At 46.1% G+C, this 17,434-nt stretch overlaps 1 protein-coding gene across 1 annotated transcript in view; it reads left to right on the top strand.

Moving 5' to 3' along the window:
• Window positions 1–4,046: 4,046 nt before the first annotated feature.
• Window positions 4,047–17,434, top strand: part of LOC144485540 (uncharacterized) — a 42,826-nt gene continuing 29,438 nt past the window's right edge. The window contains 1 exon segment of the mRNA XM_078203674.1: window positions 4,047–5,085. Within this exon segment, the coding sequence (XP_078059800.1) occupies window positions 4,163–5,085 (923 nt within the window). The 5' untranslated portion in view covers window positions 4,047–4,162.

Genomic DNA, 17,434 nt, shown 5'->3' with positions numbered 1-17,434 from the left:
TTCAGGACAGGAACTGCCACAGATTCCCCCTTTTTCCTGGGACGTTTCACTGGAGCTGTGTTGGTGAGTGTTTGTAATCTCTGTCTCACTGTCTCGGTAATGGGGGTGGGTTGTAGATTGCTGTGAGTGTTAGACTAAATAACCTCTCCTCATGCTGCCAGTTCCAGTCTGCAGACTCCATTTCTCAGTCCAGTCTGCTGCTCTGTCTCTCTGTACTTTGCTGCAGTGCTCCACATTCTGAGCAACATCCAGTCCATTGTTATCACCCGAAATTTGCGGCAAACTCCCTTCACTGTGGCACAGCGGTTAGCACTGCTGCCTCACTGAGTCTGGGTTCGATTCCAGCGGTGGGTGACTGTCTCTGTGGAGTTTGCACAGTAAGAAGTCTCAGAACACCAGGTTAAAGTCCAATAAGTTTATTTGGAATCAAAGCAAATTACTGCGGATGCTGGAATTTGAAACTATGTTCTGTGGAACATCGTTTCCTCACTTGTTCCTGTGCAGCAGTAAATCCTCATCCTGAACACTTTCCCTCCTCCCTGTCCTGCAACCAACTCCCACACTGACCAACCAGCTCATATTTCAATGGATTGTCCCATGACTCCAGTGTGCCAGGCTGCATGGTGTATGGGCGCTGTTTCACCCGTAAGATGGATCTGTGCAGCACCCTCTTCCAACTGTTCTGGCTGCCAACCAGCCCCTGTCCACCCACACAGTTCCAGCAGCACCGCACACAATACTGCTCACCTGCTTCGACAGACTCATGAAGGATGTCCTTTCATTTTCTCAGAGAGTTGGTCAGCCTGGCAAACCCAGTGTGAAATATCTTCACAAATCTTTTCTCCCACTCTCTATTCTGGCTGGGTTCAGTTCTTTTGTACAGAGTGAATATAAAATCAATTATTTTCTCTCCTGGTCACTGCAGGGAGCTGCAGCTTCTTACTGGGGGTGTTGGGGCCTCCAGCGGGTATTTGTGAATCCTCCCCGCCCACCTCCCAGGGTTTCCTTCCTTCCCAGAGATCAGAGTCCTCATTGATTTGAGGCCAAAGTGTAACCTCTTATTTATTGTCCCCCTCCCCCATCCTCTGATGTGAACCATCCTCCAGTGGCTGAGCCAGGATGGGGCCGTTAACCTGGGCCTGTTCCCGGGAGGGAGGGAGGGAGAAGCCCCGCAGCTGCAAACCAGGGAGCTGACAATGATTCTGAAGGGTTTGCGGATCCACAAAGTGTTTCCAAATCCTCCCAGCCACCGCCTAACGCTGACTCCGCTTCTCCGGGACAAACAAGCGCCAAGGACAGCAATGACTCTGCGCATGCTCCACATCACAATGCCCGGGGACTGATTGACGGCAGCTCCGGACCAATAGGAAGAGGGGGCGGGACTGGAGGACCGACCGGGAGCGGCTGGTCCTCCAACCAATCGGAGTGAATGAGGGGCGGGACCTGAAGCATGCGCAGTGCGGGTAATGGCGACGGACAGTTTAGAAAATTGAACATCAACGATCTCCCTCTGTGGCGGATGGAGTTTAATGCGGAGAAGTGTGAGGTAATTCACTTTGGTAGGAATAACAGATGTGTTGAGTATAGGGCTAACGGGAGGACTTTGAATAGTGTGGAGGAGCAGAGGGATCTAGGTGTATGTGTGCATAGATCCCTGAAAGTTGGGAATCAAGTAGATAAGGTTGTTAAGAAGGCATATGGTGTCTTGGCGTTTATTGGTAGGGGGATTGAATTTAGGAGTCGTAGCGTTATGTTGCAACTGTACACAACTCTGGTGCGGCCGCACTTGGAGTACTGTGTGCAGTTCTGGTCCCCACATTACAGGAAGGATGTGGAGGCTTTGGAGAGGGTGCAGAGGAGGTTTACCAGGATGTTGCCTGGTATGGAGGGGAGATCCTATGAGGAGAGGCTGAGGGATTTGGGATTGTTTTCGCTGGAAAGGCGGCGGCTAAGAGGGGATCTTATTGAAACATATAAGATGATTAGAGGTTTAGATAGGGTGGATAGTGATAGCCTTTTTCCTCTGATGGAGAAATCCAGCACGAGGGGGCATGGCTTTAAATTGAGGGGGGGTAGTTATAGAACCGATGTCAGGGGTAGGTTCTTTACCCAGAGGGTGGTGAGGGATTGGAATGCCCTGCCAGCATCAGTAGTAAATGCGCCTAGTTTGGGGGCGTTTAAGAGATCCGTAGATAGGTTCATGGACGAAAAGAAATTGGTTTAGGTTGGAGGGTCACAGTTTTTTTTTTTAACTGGTCGGTGCAACATCGTGGGCCGAAGGGCCTGTTCTGCGCTGTAATGTTCTATGTTCTATGTTCTATGTTAAGACCCGAGAATGAAGCCCAGCAGGACCCGAGAATGAAGCCCAGCAGGACCCGAGGACTCATCAGCCCACAGCTCCAACAGTTTGCTGAGGACCACTTCCCTGGGAATTGTGCTTTTTCAGAGTTCATCCCACACTTCTGTTTTCTGATTTCCAGCTGTTTCTGAGTTTTAACTGTATCCTCTATTGTGAACACCGAGGCAAAATACTTGTTCAATTCATCTCCCAGCTTCTTATTTTTCATCATCAATTCCTGGACTCACTTTCTATTAGACAGTTAAGAAATGAGGTGGAGCAAGTGACTGAAGTGTCAGTCAGGGAGCACTATTGGGAGCACCAATAGTTTCAAAATAGTTCTGGAAACAGATAGGACAGGTCCACAGGTCAAGGCCCTAAACTGGAGCGGGGCCACTTTTGTGGGCATTAGGCAGGATCGAGCAGATGTCGATGAGGTGAGTTTGTTTGAAGGGAAAGGAATGACTGGCAATTGGGAGGCTTTGAAAGTGTGATATCAAGAGTCCAGGGGCAGTATATTCCTGTTAAGATGAAGGGAAAGAATGGTAAATTTAGGGATCTCTGGCAGACAAGGGACATTGAGGCTCTGGTCAGGTAAAAGAAGTAAGAAGTTTAACAACACTAGGTTAAAGTCCAACAGGTTTATTTGGTAGCAAAAGCCACACCTTTTGCCAGCAAATAAACCTGTTGGACTTTAACCTGGTGTTGTTAAACTTCTTACTGTGTTTACCCCAGTCCAACGCCGGCATCTCCACATCAGGTAAAAGAAGGAAGCAGACATTGGGTTTCGGCAATCGGGGACAAGTGAATCACTCTGACTATAAAAAGTGTAAGAAAATACTGAAGAGGGAAATCAGGAGGACAAAAAGAGGGTATGATATGGATCTGGCAGGTAAGATTAAAGAAAATTCCAAGAGGTTCTATGGCTATATTAAGAGTAAAAAGGTGGCTAGAGAGAGAAGAGATCCCCTTAAAAATCAGTATGGCCATCTGTGTGTGGAGCCACAGGAGATGGGTGAGATTTTTAATGAATACTTCTCCTCTGTGTTTACTGCGGAGAGCACCATGGGTGCTAAAGAAATAAGGGAAACAAGTGGTGATGTCTTGGGCACACGCGCCATGTTACTTGGGAGGAGGTATCTGCAGCCTTATAAAAGCAAATTACTGCGGATGCTGGAATCTGAAACCAAGAGAGAAAATGCTGGAAAATCTCAGCAGGTCTGGCAGCATCTGTAAGGAGAGAAAAGAGCTGATGTTTCTTGTCTAGATGACCCTTTGTCAAAGCTCTGAAACATCAGTTATTTTCCCTCCATACAGATGCTGCCAGACCTGATGAGAATGGGGAGAGAGTGTGTGGGATGGAGATTTACAGCTTTTGGGGAATGAGAGAGGAAAGAATGTTCCAGAGAAATAGTCTGTTCTGAATTTCTATCCTGTACTGACACTGATGACTTTTGTAAACTCATTTTACAGGATATTGAAAGAGGAATCACAGGCTGAAATCTCAAACTTCACGTCTAGATCTGACAGAGTCATATTCCTTGGGACCTCAATACCATCGAACTTTGAATCCAGAAGGAGAAATGATTGTCCAGTCTGTCGATTTGAAAAGATTTGAAATGTCAGTGTGAGTGAAAAAGCATCAACACACTGACACACTTGAGTGAGAGTGTTCCAATGCACTGACTAAAGAGCTTTAACCAGTTACACAGTCTGAATAAATATCACACCATTCACAACGGGGAGAGACTGTAATCTTGTTCTGTGTGTGGACGAAGTTTCAACGAATTGTTCACTCAAGAGAGAGGTAAGGACACCTGCACCATGGAGAAACCATGGAAATGTGTGGACTGTGGGAAGGGATACAGATACCCATCCCTGCTGGAAGATCATCGGCGCAGCCACACTGGGGAGAGGCCGTTCATCTGCTCTCAGTGTGGGAAGGGATTCACTCGGGTATCCAACCTGCAATCACACCAGCTACGTCACACAGGGGAGAGGCCATTCACCTGCTCGCAGTGTGGGGAGGGATTCACTCGGTTATCCAACCTGCAGTCACACCAGCGAGTTCACACTGGGGAGAGGCCATTCACCTGCTCTCAATGTGGGCAGGGATTCATTCAGTCATCCAGCCTGCTGACACACCAGCGAGTTCACACTGGAGAGAGACCATTCACCTGCTCTCAGTGTGGGAAGGGATTCACTCGATCATCCCACCTGCAGAGACACCAGCGAGTTCACACTGGGGAGAGGCCGTTCACCTGCTCTCAGTGTGGAGAGGGATTCACTCGGTCATTCAGCCTGCAGAGACACCAACGAGTTCACACTGGGGAGAGGCCATTCACCTGTTCTCAGTGTGGGAAGGGATTCATGAACTCATCCAACCTGCGGACGCACGAACGAGTTCACACTGGGGAAAGACCGTTCATCTGCTCTCAGTGTGGGCAAGAATTCACTCAGTCAGCCGACCTGCAGAGACACCAGCGCCGTCACACAGGGGAGAGGCCGTTCACCTGCTCTCAGTGTGGGAAGGGATTCATTCGGTCATCCCACCTGCAGATACACCAGCGAGTTCATACTGGGGAGAGACCATTCATCTGCTCTCAGTGTGGGAAGGGATTTACGAACTCATCTGACCTGCAGACACACCAGCGAGTTCACACAGGGGAGAGGCCATTCACCTGCTCTCAGTGTGGAAAGCGTTTCAGAGTTTCATCGGAGCTGCTGAGACACCAGCAAGTTCACGAGTGATGACAGTGGTTGGATTCTGCTGTTATTGTCTCTGCTCTCAGTTGCCTCCAGGACTGCATTTTGTTCATTCTCACAGTTGGTCAATGGGAAGGGTCAGAGGGTTTCTTTGTGCTGGACTGGCTGGTCTCAGCCTCCAGTGGGCTGATGCTCTTTGAGTCTTTTTGTGAATACCTGGTTTCAAATGTCACAAGGATCACAGAGTGACAGGGTGTTCGGAAGTTTCGAGCTATTTAGTCAGAAGAAAACAGAGGTTGGCAGTGCAAAGGTACATTTCTGAATGGAGGGCTGTGACAAGTGACATTCCTCAGGGATCAGTGCTGGGACTTTTGCTGTTTGTAATATATATAAATGATTTGGAGGAAAATGTAACTGGTTTGATTGGTAAGTTTGTGGACGACACAAAGGTTGGTGGAATTGTGGATAGCGATGGGGACTGGCAGAGGATACAGCAGGATATAGATCAGTTGGAGACTTGGGCGGAGAGATGGCAGATGAAGTTTAATCCGGACAAATGTGAGGTAATGCATTTTGGAAGGTCTAATACAGATGGGAAACATACAGTAAATGGCAGAACCCTTAAGAGTATTGATAGGCAGAGGGATCTCGGTGTACAGGTACACAGGTCACTGAAAGTGGCAATGCAGGTGGAGAAGATAATCAAGAAGGCATACGGCATGCTTGCCTTCATCGGCCAGGGCATTGAGTTTAAAAATTGATAAGTCATGTTGCAGCTTTATAGACCGCACTTGGAATCTAGTGTTCAATTCTGGTCACCACACTACCAGAAGGATGTGGAGACTTTGGAGAGGGTATGGAAAATATTTATCAGGATGTTGCCTGGTGTGGAGGGCATTAGCTATGAGGAGAAGTTGGAGAAACTTGGTTTGTTCTCACTGGAACAACGGAGGTTGAGGAGGGTAACCTGATAGAAGTCTACAAGATTATGAGGGGCATGGACAGAGTGGATAATCAGAAGCTTTTTCCCAGGGTGGAAGAGTCAATTCCCAGGGGCATAGGTTTAAGGTGTGAGTGGCAAGGTTTAAAGGAGATGTACAAGGCAGGTTTTTTACACAGAGGGTGGTGGGTGCCTGGAACTCGTTGCCGGGGAAGGTAGTGGAAGCAGATACGATAGTGACTTTAAGATGTGTCTTGACAAATATATGAATAGCATAGGAATAGAGGGATATGGTCCCCGGAAAGGTAGGGGGTTTTAGTTCAGACGGGCAGCATGGTTGCTACAGGCTTGGAGGGCCAAAGGGCTTGTTTCTGTGCTGTAATTTTATAGAGAATAGAATAGAATCCCTCCAGTACAGAAGGAGGCCATTCAGCCCATCGAGCCTGTTCCGACCACAATCCCACCCAGGCCCTACTCCCGTAAACTCACATTTACCCTGCTAATCCCCCTGACACTAGGATCAATTTAGTATGGCCAATCAACCTAACCTGCACATCTTTGGACATTTATTGGTGAAACTAACAATGCAATAACACGAAGGGCCGATAGTTAACAGTGCTATAAAACAGGTGGATGTAATCATCAACCGAGCCCAATTCCCTGAACCTTTCTCATATAGACTTTCACCCGTGCCCTCCTGGCGATCCCACAACATCTCCATCTCCCGTGGTCCAGCGCCACATCAACACGTCCCCCCCAGGATGCACATCAGAACTGGAGGCAGCCAGCTGCACTCCGCACCCATTTGCCTGTGATGCCGCTGGCAGGCGTCTGCTGGAGAGCTGGGACCTAGAGGGGTCCAGCCGTCTTCCTGGTGATATGGATGTATCCTTGCCTTGCTGTTCACCCTGCTGCTCTTGAGATGCACCGGTGTCAGGAATGGGGGAGTCGGAAAGCCCTGCATCCCATCGGCCGGAATCCCCCAGGTGGAAGGCCCCAGCACCGTCCCCAGGTCCCCCTCCTCCCTCGAGGCGCCAATGGACCCCTGGGTCACTCCGTGGGACGGTGAAGCTGACTCGGGGGAGGGAGTGGTGATTGGGAAATTCTGCAGGGGTGGTGATTGAGGAGGGGGTTAGTGGGGGGGGAGCTCTGCAGGAGTCCTGATGGGGGAGGGAGCTGGTTGTCGGAGAAACTCTGCAGGGGTGGTGATCGGGGAGGGGGCGAGAGGGGGAACTCTGCAGGGATGCTGATTGGGAGGAGGGGTTGGTGATTTGGGGGAAACGCTACAGATGAGGAGATTGGCGGGGCGATTTCTGTGGGGAGGGGGGCATGTCCACTGAAGATGGAAACTGGGAGGATGGAGCGCATGCACAATGACACCCCTCCAGATCAGCAGCTGGCTTCCCCAGCAAGTTTAGGTTCCTCCCCTTCCTCCTGCAGTGAGGATTATATTGTGACTGTTTTTGACTAAGTGCCACAAGATTGCTTTTTTAAATTTGCCAAGAAACGAGTTTGAAACTTTTCTCACTCATTCAGCACTTCGAATTTTTTTCATGAAATTCCACCCGATGTCTTTTGGTTCTAAACCAATGGAAACAGACATGCATTTTATCAAAACCTCTCAAAAGTTTGAATATCTCTATTAAATCTTTCCTTAACCTTTCCTGCTCTATAGAGTGCAATTCCAGCTTCTCTAATCTCTCCATATGGATTATCCATCCTGAGGTCCCTCGTATCACAGATGCCCATCTTCAGCCAATTCGATTCACTTCAAGGGATATCAATAAACAGCTGAAGGCGATGGATAAGGAAAAATCCAAACTGGCCAACTGCCCTCCAATGTCTCGAGTCTCGCTCATCAGCAAAATGATGGAAGATGTTGTTGCCAACGGTGCGATCAAGCAGCATTTATACAGCAATAACCTGCTCACTGATGCTCATTTTGGGTTCCACCGAGGACCACTCACCTCCTGCCTCATTTACAGCCTTTGTCCAAACATGGACAAAAGAGTTGAACTGGGTGATGTTGGAGTGATTGCCATTGACATCAAGGCAGCATTTGACTGTGCGTGCCATCAAGCAACCCTATTAACATTGAAGTCAATGGGAATCGGGGAAACTCTCCACCGGCGAGAGCCACATCCCGCACAGAGGAGGATGATCGCGGTTGTTGGAGGCCAATCATCTCAGCCCCAGGGTAGTGTCCGAGGCCCATCCATCCTCAGTTGCTCCACCAATGACCTTCCCCCCCCATCATAAAGTCGAAAGCGGAGCTGTTCATTGATAATTGCAGTACTCATGACTGAGAATGATACCAGGGATGAGGATTTTGTTTTATTCTTTCAGGGGATGTGAATGTGACTGGCAAGGCCAACATTCATTGCGCATCACTAATTGCCCTTGTGAAGAAAGTGAGCCACTTTCTTGAATCGCTGCAATCCATCTGGTGTAGGTATACCCACAACGCTGTTAGGGAGTTCCAGGAATTTGATGCAGTGACAGAGAAGGAATGGTGATTGATTTTCAAGTCAGAATGGTATGTGATGTGGAGTACAATTTGCAGATGGTGACATTCCCAAACGCTGGCTGCACTTGTTTTTCAAGTGGTAGAAGTTAGGGTTTGGAACATGCTGTGAAAACAGCCTTGGTGATTTCTTGCAGTGCATCTAATCTGTGGGATACACTGCCACCATTGTGGGCTAATGGTGGAGAGTGGATGTTTAAGGTGGTATTTGAGATGCTGATCAGGCGAGCTACTTTGTCCTGGATAGGATCTACAAAATTGTTGCAGATACACTCATCCAGGTAGGGAATATTCCACCTTACTCCTGATTTATACCTTGTGAATCATGGCAAGCCTTTGGGGAGTCATTAAGTGAGTAACCTGCCACAAAACTCCCAACCTCTGATCTGCTCTTGTAACCACAGTATTTAAATGACTGGTCAATGGTAACCCCAAAGTTATTGCTGGTGGGACATTCACTGATGGTAATGTCATTGAATATCAAGGGAAGATGGTTAGATTTTCTTGCTGGAAATAGATATTTCCTGATAATTATGTGGTGTCAATATGAATTGACAACCTGAATGTTGTCCTGGTCCTGCGCTGCATGCGGGCAGCTTCAGTATTCAGAGTTGTGAATGGTCATATACACTGCAATCATCAGTGAACATCCCTGTTTCCCACCCTACGGTGGGGAGACGGTAATTAATGAAGCAGCTGAAAATGATTAGGCCCAGGAGACATGAGGAACAACAAAATATATTTATATAGTGCCTTAAAGTAATAAAACATCCAAGGAGCATTGTAAAATAAAGTATGATATTGAGCCACAAAGAAGATACTAGGTTAGATGACCAAAGGTTTGGTCAAAATGGTAGATTTTAAGGGGTGTGTTAAAGGAGTAAAGCGAGGTGGAGAGTTGGAGACGTGTAGGGATGGTATTCCAGAGGTTGGAGCCTAAGCAACTGAAGGTAGAGCTTGCAATGGTGAAGCAAGGTCAGGGACAAACTAAAGACCAGAATTAGAGCAGTGTAATATATTGAGGGTTGTGGGGCTTATCGGAGATTATAGATATTGGGACAGGCAAGATCATGGAGTGATTTGCAACCAAGGATGAGAATTTTAATATTAAGTTGTTGCTTTACTGGGTGGATCATCGTGCACAAGGGTGATAGTGGAATAACACTTAATGTGAGTTTAAACATGGCCAGCAGAGTTTTAGATGAACCCTGCAGTGACCCTTGCAGTGATGACTGACTTCCAACAACCACAGCCATCCTCGTCTGTACCTGGTATATCCCCAACCGGTGGAGAGTTCCCCCCGCCAAATCCCACCGACTCCAACCCTGTGTAGGTCCCTTTCTGCCACACTTCAGTCAAATGATGTCTTGATGGATTTTCTTTGTTCTTTTTTTTTGTTTTTTTTTGTTTTCTTTGAGAAAACAAAATTTTCTTTGTTCTTCGTTCTGTTTGGAACATCCCAAATGCTCATCCAATTTCCTTTGTAATTGTTTATTGTCTCCACTTCCTCCACCCTCGTAGGCAGCGAGTTCCAGGTCATTACCATTCGCTGCATCAGAATATTCTTCCTCACACCTCCCCCCCACCCCCCTTGCATCTCTGACCCAAAACAAGAAATCTGTGTCCCCCCTCGTCCTTGTCCCTTCAGCTAATGGGAACAGCTTTTCTTTGTCCACCTTATCTAAACCTGTCAGAATCTTGTCCACCTCTATCAAATCTCCCCTCAACCTCCTTTGCTCCAAGGGGAACAACCCCAGCCTGACATTGACAATAAAGAACAAACTAACAGAATATGTTACTGTCTGGAATCAAATGGGAATGTTTAATTTCTGTTTTAAAGATATTGTGAATATATTGTCCTGGACAATAAAGGAATCAGCTATAACTGAGCAAGAAGAAGACAGTTTCAATGTGGAATTGAGTGGAATATTCTCTCTGGATTTAAACAATGGAGGAACTGCAAACATGGAAGAAAATAAATTTCAAAATGTGAACTCTGTACAGACTGTTTTCAAAATAGAACTTGAAAATTCACAAATGAACAGCAGTGAAGACTCTCCTTTTGCAGGAGGAACTTTGGACTATAATTATTGTAAAAAGAAAAGTTTCAGAAAACACTGCAAGCAGTAATTTCCATCTTCAGTGGACTGAATTCCTGGACATGGAACCCAGCAGTGTGCTGTTACCAAGCTGGACTTGTGACTGTGAAGTGGACAATGGAGGGATTATTGTGTCTGTTGCAGGTTATAAGATAGATCAACAGAGGAAAACAATGGATTTAGGAACAGGAGGAGGCCATTTGGCCCTTCGAGCCTGCTCCGCCATTCAATAAGATCATGGCTGTTGTTAAGATATACAGCATGTTGTATATTGTAATATTCTAAATGGGATATTATGAAGGTGATACATTTCCATTTCTTCCTGTTTTTGTTACAAAAATCTAATTTTATAATTCCTATGTTTTAGAAATATGAATTAGTTGCAAGAATTGCTTTTAAAAAATGGAAAACCTGGATTGAGAATCTGATGAAAACACCCTCAGGGAATTCGCAGTCACAAAGCATGGCCCGTGTTGGTTTCAGAAGTCAAAACTCGAGAGGTAAGAACTGTAAAAGGTCAGCTGGATCTTTTAGCTGGAGACATTGGGTCTGACAATTATTGTACTGTTTTTGTCAGGTGAATTCTTCATGCAGACCTCAGGAAAAAAGGTCCAATTTTGAAGCTGAACATCTGTTAGATATTCAATCGTCTCTGTTACCATGGGGATATGTGATTCAGGGTGGAGCCTTGGTTAGAATTAGACCATATGATATAGGAGCAGGATTAGGCTATTCGGCCCATCGAATCTGCTGTGCCATTCAATCATGGCTGATAAATCTCAATCCCATTCTCCTGCCTTTTCCCCGTAACCTTTTGAGTCCTTTCCAATCAATGACCTGGTTCCAGCGGACAGTCTGCAGTTAGCTTGGAAGCCACCAATTGTGGGATCAGGAGCTGTGAACCATCTGTGGGACTAGAAGCCTAGAGGACCATTAGAAACCAGGGGTGTTTCCAACATTTAAATCCCTCAGCAAGAATGCAGTGAAGCCCATGTTTGGACTGAGGAGTCCACAGTTTGAGAGCTTAAAGGAAAATTGGAGGCTTGTTTAGTGAAAAGATAATGGATGGACTCCCATAAACTCTTGGAGCTTGGAGAATATCTGGAGTACTGGGGAGAATTAAAGTGAATTGTGGAGAGCTTTAGCATACCTTTGGGATGGTCCTAGGAACAGAAGTGAATGAAACCTCAAGATATCATTAAGTATAAAGAAACTCTTGGGGTGAGGTAAAAAAATAGAACTAGGTTTATATCATAAATCTTCATTGAGTGTAGTATTCAATTTGTAGTGTTGTCTTTTTAAATTTTATTTAAACATACAGTAAAGTTTGTTTTTGTTTAAAAATGTGGAATCTTGTGATGTAATTCTTTCAGTTAATCACTGGGTGTTCGAATTTCTCTGCAAACGTTAACAGTCCTGACCGGGATCGCAAAAATTCACACAAACAGTGTTTCAAAACAAATCGAAGAAAAAGATGGTTTTTCTTCTTCAACACAAACGTTACACATGAAGAAACCCTCTTCTGGTATCTCCAATAATTTGTTGCTTCGAGCAATTCTTTTCATGGAACAATCAGATAATTGATGACTGAAAATGGAACTAATTGTATCCCTTTAAAGCAGGAGGGCGATCGCCCGGCACAGAGGGGAATCAGGGATTTCTCCCATAGACCAATTGACAGGGATTCTACCCTCCAACCACCTGAAGTGAATTCTTTACATGAATCATCCGTGCCAGTGCAGTTATCAACTTGCAGTTTGGCTGATCAGAAAATGCTTTGTTGCTGATTTTCCTTGTGTTAGGAAGTGACAATGCCAAGGCCAGATCTTGTTTCCTCCTTGATCGGGATGTAACCCGTGTCCACATCGCCACTTCATTCTTCCACTGGTTGTATGGTTCAGACTCCGAGAGCATCAGCAGGTAATCAGACCCTGACAATTCCCACTGCCTTTCACTCATTTCTCACAAAAGCTGCTGGGATTGTAAACTTCTGTCTGAAATATACTTTCTTTTAGTTTCCAACCTTCACCATTAGACAAGCATTTTCTGTTACCATGTTATAATCCTGACAGCCTTGGGGTGGAGTCAATCTTTACTTGGTCTAGATTTGTTCACAGAATCAAACATTACAGGTTCAACTCTGACTCCAAGTTATATTAGTGAGTCCCACTTTTTACCTGCTCATAACTATCTAATCAGTGCCCTCCATCTGAATAAACTTAACCTCTATTGATATAATTAACAGCCACAGTCAGAGCATCTGAAAGGTCACTAATGGTTGTGACTGCCATGGTGTCTCAGCAGCTTGGGTGAACAAGTGAATCCTTTCCCACACACTGAGCAGGTGAATGGTCTCAGTTTGGAAACTGAGGGAAAATAAAATTTCAGGCAGAAGCTTCCAATCTGGTAGGTTTTATGAGAAATCGCTGAAAGTGAGTGGGAATTATCAGGGTCTCTCCCCAGTGTGAATTCCCTGATGTTTCAGTAGGTCAGATGATGTTCTAACCCTCTTTGCACAGTGAGAGCGCCTGAACGGGGTCTCCTCAGTGTGAATGCGCTGGTCGACCCTCAGGTAGGCTAAGGTCTTAAAGCAGCTCCCACAGTCAGAGCATTGAACAGGTTTCTTATTGGGGGAGGTGCCTCAGTATTCCAGCAGACTGGATGATTGACTGAGTCACTTCCCACACACACATCAGATGAATGGCCTTTCCCCAGTGTGTAATCCTTTGTGTCTCAGCAGACTAGATAATTGAGTGAATCCCTTCCCACACTCGGAGCAGATGAATGGCCTCGGCCCAGTGTGAATGCGTTGGTGTGTCAGCGGGAGGGATGAGTGAGTGAATCCCTTCCCACGCTCTGAGCAGGGGGACAGTCCCTCACCCGTGTGAAATCGCTGGTGGTTCTGCAGGGTAGATGACTGAGTGAATCCCTTTCCACACACACAACAGGTGAATGGTCTCTCCCCATTGTGAACCCGCTGGTGTGTCAGCAGGGCAGACGAATCGCTGAATTTCTTCCCACACTCAGAGCAGGTGAATGGCCTCTCCCTGATGTGAAGTCGCTGGTGATTCCTCAGGGTGGATGAATCACGAAATCCCCTTCCAAACTCAGAGCAGGTGAACGGTATCTCCACAGTGAGGCTGCATCGAAGGGTTTCCAGCTTCGAGGGACAATTGAATCCCTTCCCACAGTCCCTACATTTCCATGGTCTGAGTGTGTTTGTACATCTCCAGGTTCAGATGAAGGTTTGACCCCACAGATAACACGTACATGGTCTCTCTCCTCACTGTGAATCCTTCAATCTTTTCCAGGCTGTGTAACTGGTTAAAGCTCTTTCCACAGTCAGTTCACTGGAATACTCTCACTCGAGTGTCTGTGTCTCAGTGATTTTCCAGTCACACTGACGTTTAAACAGTTTGAAGGGACAGACAAACATTTTCCATTCTAGTTTCAAATGCCGATGGTATTCAGATCCTGAATAATTGGGTGACTCTGTCAGATCCTAACGTCATGTTTGTTGAGATTTGTGTCTGTAAATTCTCCCCTTCTAATAGCCTGTGAAAGAAATTCACAAGAATCATTGCTGTCAGTACAGGATAAAAACTCAGAACAGACAATTCTAGTTTCTGTGGAACATTCTTTCCTCTCATTCTTGAAAATTTGTAAATCTCCATCCCAAACACTCTCCCTCCATTCTCACCTTTGTCTATTTGAGGTCTAACATTTTCCTGAGGGTGCTGATTCATCCTAATCGACAGATCCGTGCCGACTGTTTCCTGTACAGGACACATATTCCTGAAATCTTCACACAGGCTTGTGTCTAAGCATATAAAACATTTGCATATTTAGTGAACTAAAAATGTATGCAATATTCAGCACTCTATTACATGATTAGAGATACAGATGGGTGCGGAAGAACTTGACTTAGGGAGCAAACAATCATGTTCTGGAACTCACTGATGATGAGAGTGGTGGAAGTGGAGACGACCAGTGATTTCAAAATAAAATTGGTCGGGCACTTGAAGGAATGAAACGTACTGGGGAACAGGGATATCGAGGACAAATGGCACCGAGTGGATTCCCCGACAGAGACTGGGCACGGAGTCAAGCTGCTGAATTGATTTATCTTGTGCTCTGCTGACTCTTTGACTGGAAAATATACAGAGTAGTTACAATACTATTCTGGAATTAAACAACATCAACTGTAATACAAATCCATAAATAATATACCCATTATGCACCATATAGTAAGAAGTCTCACAACACCAGGTTAAAGTCCAACAGGTTTATTTGGAATCACAAGCTTTCAGAGCGCTGCCCCTTCATCAGGTGAGAAGGAGCAGCGCTCTGAAAGCTCGTGATTCCAAATAAACCCGTTGGACTTTAACCAGGTGTTGTGAGACTTCTTACTGTGCCCACCCCAGTCCAACACCGGCATCTCCACATCATATGCACCATATAACAACACCAGACATATCAATGTTGTTACGATCCTCATGGTCACCTTATAATCAGCAAATTCCCACAAATCCCAATAGAATAAACTAAAAGACAATGTTTCATTTTTAAAAATTTTACATTAAAAATTAATCTAAAATTAACATCACTGAATCATGCATTAAGAAACAGTATTTGAATAGACAGGATAAATTACACTTTAAAAAGCTAAGACAATAAAAACAGGTTCCACAAAATCACAAACATTTCCCCCTCAGTATATTTGTCTCTAATTCCAGTTCCAGAGAATTTCTCTGTCTCTGTATTTCCCAGGGGGAGAAATAAAGTGTTTTCCTCACAGATGTTGTCCAGAGGATGAAGTTTGAGTCTGTGTGTGAAGTTTGAGTCTGTGTGTGAAGTTTGAGTCTGTGTGTGAAGTTTGAGTCTGTGGTGAAGTTTGAGTCTGTGTGTGAAGTTTGAGTCTGTGTGGTGAAGTTTGAGTCTGTGGTGAAGTTTGAGTCTGTGTGTGAAGTTTGAGTCTGTGGTGAAGTTTGAGTCTGTGGTGAAGTTTGAGTCTGTGGTGAAGTTTGAGCCTGTGTGTGAAGTTTGAGTCTGTGTGTGAAGTTTGAGTCTGTGGTGAAGTTTGAGTCTGTGGTGAAGTTTGAGTCTGTGTGTGAAGTTTGAGTCTGTGGTGAAGTTTGAGTCTGTGTGTGAAGTTTGAGTCTGTGTGTGAAGTTTGAGTCTGTGTGAAGTTTGAGTGTGTGTGAAGTTTGAGTCTGTGGTGAAGTTTGAGTCTGTGGTGAAGTTTGAGTCTGTGGTGAAGTTTGAGTCTGTGGTGAAATTTGAGTCTGTGGTGAAGTTTGAGTCTGTGGTGGTGAAGTTTGAGTCTGTGGTGAAGTTTGAGTCTGTGGTGAAGTTTGAGTCTGTGGTGAAGTTTGAGTCTGTGTGAAGTTTGAGTCTGTGGTGAAGTTTGAGTCTGTGTGTGAAGTTTGAGTCTGTGTGTGAAGTTTGAGTCTGTGTGTGAAGTTTGAGTCTGTGTGTGAAGTTTGAGTCTGTGGTGAAGTTTGAGTCTGTGGTGAAGTTTGAGTCTGTGTGTGAAGTTTGAGTCTGTGGTGAAGTTTGAGTCTGTGTGTGAAGTTTGAGTCTGTGTGAAGTTTGAGTGTGTGTGAAGTTTGAGTCTGTGGTGAAGTTTGAGTCTGTGGTGAAGTTTGAGTCTGTGGTGAAGTTTGAGTCTGTGGTGAAGTTTGAGTCTGTGGTGAAGTTTGAGTCTGTGGTGGTGAAGTTTGAGTCTGTGGTGAAGTTTGAGTCTGTGGTGAAGTTTGAGTCTGTGGTGAAGTTTGAGTCTGTGTGAAGTTTGAGTCTGTGGTGAAGTTTGAGTCTGTGTGTGAAGTTTGAGTCTGTGTGTGAAGTTTGAGTCTGTGGTGAAGTTTGAGTCTGTGGTGAAGTTTGAGTCTGTGGTGAAGTTTGAGTCTGTGGTGAAGTTTGAGTCTGTGGTGAAGTTTGAGTCTGTGGTGAAGCTACAAACAGAAGCTGTTCTGTTTCAAATCAAACTGCGGGACTGGGAAGAAAATGATGGGAAGAGATTTTGCAAAGTCCCCTCCCCCACTCCCTCAGCTGGCAGCCCAGCGCGCAGGCGCAGAAAGCGCTGCTGAGCCGAGCTGTCGGGTGCGGCTGCCGCCAGCGGTCGCTCTCGATCTCTTTTTGGAGCCGCAGCCGCCGGAGAGAGAGGGGGGAGGGGGAGATCACCGAGCGGCTTCTCGTTCTGGCCGGAGCCGTCAGCCGGTTGCCTGGAAACCGTGGCTGGAGGAGGTGTAGGGGGGAGGGGAACAATGGGTGGGGGCGGGGCTCCCGGGTCCGCGAACCGGGCCTGCGCCATGGAACCCCGACACGTCACTGCGGTGTCGAGTAATTCCTATTGGCTGATTGAGGCAGCGCTCCATTGTGACGTCTCAATGCGGAAGTTGGCCACTGAGCTTCAGATTAAACCTTCCACTTCGATTTGAAAAGACTTCGGCCATCAGTGAGTGGAAAAGCAGCAACACACTGCCACACCCCAGTGAGTGTGTTCCAGTGCACTGACTAAAGAGCTTTACTAAGAAGTTTAACAACACCAGGTTAAAGTCCAACAGGTTTATTTGGTAGCAAAAGCCACTGTGTTTACCCCAGTCCAACGCCGGCATCTCCACATAAAGAGCTTTAACCAGTTACACAGCCTGAATAAATATCACATCATTCACAGCGGGGAGAGACTCTACCCGTGTTCTGTGTGTGGACAAGGCTTCAACTTATTGGCCACCCAAGGGAGAGGCAAGGACCATGGAGAAACCATGGAAATGTGCAGACTGTGGAAAGAGATACAGAGCCCCCTCTCTGCTGGATGCTCATCGGCG

The sequence above is a fragment of the Mustelus asterias genome, unplaced genomic scaffold, assembly GCF_964213995.1.
Source record: "Mustelus asterias unplaced genomic scaffold, sMusAst1.hap1.1 HAP1_SCAFFOLD_198, whole genome shotgun sequence".
In the NCBI taxonomy this organism is placed as follows: domain Eukaryota; kingdom Metazoa; phylum Chordata; class Chondrichthyes; order Carcharhiniformes; family Triakidae; genus Mustelus; species Mustelus asterias.
Note: the sequence above shows the minus strand (reverse complement) of the source record. Positions and strands in the feature narration are given on the sequence as shown.